The following is a 2,709-nucleotide window of genomic DNA, read 5'->3' as shown; positions in this document are numbered from 1 at the left end:
TATATATATATATATGCATGCATGTATATATAATCTTGCACTCTCCAGTCTTTATTCTATATATTTATATTATTATATTTACTGCCATGATTGTGTATGTATGTATGTATATATATATGTATAAATATATATGTATATATATATGCATAATTATGTATGTATATATATATACATACATACATACATCATCTCTCAAGTTAACATTTCCTTCTATTGTCATATTTAATAAACTTGCGAATTCTTCTGTGCCATCTTTTCTTCCAGCGCAGAATGATGCTACGGGAGTTGATGATGTAGCCATTCTCATTGCCTCCAGCCGAATTTCCCAGTAGGATGTGTCGTCTACCGATGCGTATCTTCGGACACTTGCAGCCTAAATCTCTTCTGGAGATCCACATCACCGAACGACCTCTATGGATATTCGTTTTTGACCGCTTCATCACAGATAACACATTGACAGCAAATTTCACCCAGTTGTCACCTTCCTTCTCGCGGGACAAAATTTGTATGATCACCGCTGAAAATAAAGAAAGTAAAAGAAAATAATTAATAATTAACAATTAATGGAGAAAATATTGCGTTCTCGTTATCTGCCAAAGGGCCAAAAGCGTTATAAACAAAACATTGAAGAAAGTATGTGAAAATAAAGTGCCAAAACAGCAGTGGTTTTAAATATGTTACCCGCTTGCAAGTCCTATATTGGACTCTAGACCCTACAGTGAAAAATTAAGAAAAATATTTCTCACAACTAAACAATTCTGTTATTATGTTATTTGTTTTAGTTATTTGATTGAAGCCATGTTGGAGCACCACCTTAAATGGATTTTAGTCGCAGAAATCAACTTCAGAAATTATTTTTTGTAAGCCTATTATTTATTCTATTGGATTCTTTGCCGAACCGTTAAATTACGGGGACTTAAACAAACCAATATCGGTTGCCAAGTGATAGTTGGTTAACAAAGACACACACACACACACGCGCACACACACGCACGCTCACGCACACACACGCGAACACACGCGTGCGCGCACGCACACACGCTCACAGTTTCCGTCTACCAAATCCACTCACAAGGCTTTGGTCGGCCTGAGGCTATAGCAGAAGATACTTGCCCAAGGTGCCACGCAGTGGGACTGAACCCAGAACCACGTTGCTGGGAAGCAAACTACTTACCATACAGCCACGCCTAAACGCTTCTTTTAAGTTTTGCTTGTTTCAGTTATTGGACTGCGGCCATGCTAGGGCACCGCCTTAGAGGATTTAGTCAAACAAATCGAGCCCAGTATGTATTTTCTTAGGTTAGTATCGGTATCTTTTGCTGAACTACTTAGTTACGGGAGCATAAATAAACCAAAACCTATTGTTAAGCTGTGATGGAAGACAAATAAAACCACGAAGACTCAAATACTCAGACACACACACCCGGAGACTCACGCACATGCAGAAACTCATACACACACAGAGAGACTCACAAACACGCACACACACACATATATACGCATTAATTCTCTTGTCGTAGACGACAATTGAGTATTCTGCAATTTCTTACTAACAAGATGATTTGTTTCTCTCTACCAATTTCGCTCACAATGTATTGGTCAGCCCGGGGCTATAATCAAAGTTTCGCACAGTGGGGCTGAACCCCAAAACATGCACGAGCACGTAAGTGGCTTTTGAATCTCGAGAGCTGTCTGAAATTTGCATTACAAACCGTGCAAATATGTCTCACCTCAAACGGTACAATGTTGCTTGTCTTGTCTAATTTATGGATGTTTAAATGCCTTTTTGGACCAGCGCGGAATTTACATACATACGCATAAATATATATAGATATGAATGCGTGAGGTATGCCTGTTTGTTTATATGTATTGTAACTGAGTTACATAAGTCAACTAGGAAACAAAGAAGACAATCTAGAAGAAAAGATAAATATTTACTTTATAACATGCACAACACAATGTGATAAGCGGTTAACATTAGGTTTTATGTAAGAAGTGAAACCTATTTAAGGTATGTATGCGTCACACTGCGATTAGACATAATGGCAGAAAGACCGCCCTCCAGGCGGTTTTCTACTAGCCACTTAATAATATTTTCACATTTGATTCCCAATTTTAATAATTTTTATATTTTAGGTCTAAAAATCTCTTTGTATAATAGTGCTCACTTTCTTAGTAAATGTTTTCATTATTTTATCACAGTCATAATCTCTCTTTTTTAAACAATCATCAAGGTAGCCCAACTACGGAGGGGGCACTTTGTTATGCTTTACCTTCCCCTCAAAGCAACATAGAGATTTCAATTCAGTAGCCCGTCTGTAAGCTTTGCAGTATGTGTGTGAGAGAGAAAACATTCCAAACAATGAATGAAATAAACATGAAATGAAAAAAATCGTATACACCCCCGACTTTGTTGCCTCATAACATCCACAAAAATGGATACTTTTTAACGAAATTCTTTACAAATACCGGTTAGATGTTGTGGCTTCAGAGTTTGTAGGGATTTATGGAAAAGAATTTTTCCGAGGGGGTGGAGAAGTTTCGGAAAATTCACGCGATCCGACTTTTTTCCCTCATAACATCCAGGAATGGGTATATTTTAATGAAAGTTTATACAAGTATCTTTAAAACAGCATAGATCACGATTATAAAGAAATGTGTGGGGAAAATGTTTTCCGAGAGGGTGGGGAGAGGAGTTTCGTATCAGTA

The 2,709-nt window shown here is 37.5% G+C and overlaps 1 protein-coding gene across 1 annotated transcript in view; it reads right to left on the bottom strand.

Annotated features, from left to right (window-relative positions):
- Positions 1 to 39: 39 nt before the first annotated feature.
- Positions 40 to 2,709, bottom strand: part of LOC106876201 (netrin-1) — a 395,789-nt gene continuing 393,119 nt past the window's right edge. Inside the window, exon 6 of the mRNA XM_014924662.2 lies at positions 40 to 517. Within this exon, the coding sequence (XP_014780148.1) occupies positions 198 to 517 (320 nt within the window). The 3' untranslated portion in view covers positions 40 to 197. The remainder of the gene's footprint in view (positions 518 to 2,709) is intronic.

The sequence above is a fragment of the Octopus bimaculoides genome, chromosome 8 (assembly GCF_001194135.2).
Source record: "Octopus bimaculoides isolate UCB-OBI-ISO-001 chromosome 8, ASM119413v2, whole genome shotgun sequence".
In the NCBI taxonomy this organism is placed as follows: Eukaryota; Metazoa; Mollusca; class Cephalopoda; order Octopoda; family Octopodidae; genus Octopus; species Octopus bimaculoides.
Note: the sequence above shows the minus strand (reverse complement) of the source record. Positions and strands in the feature narration are given on the sequence as shown.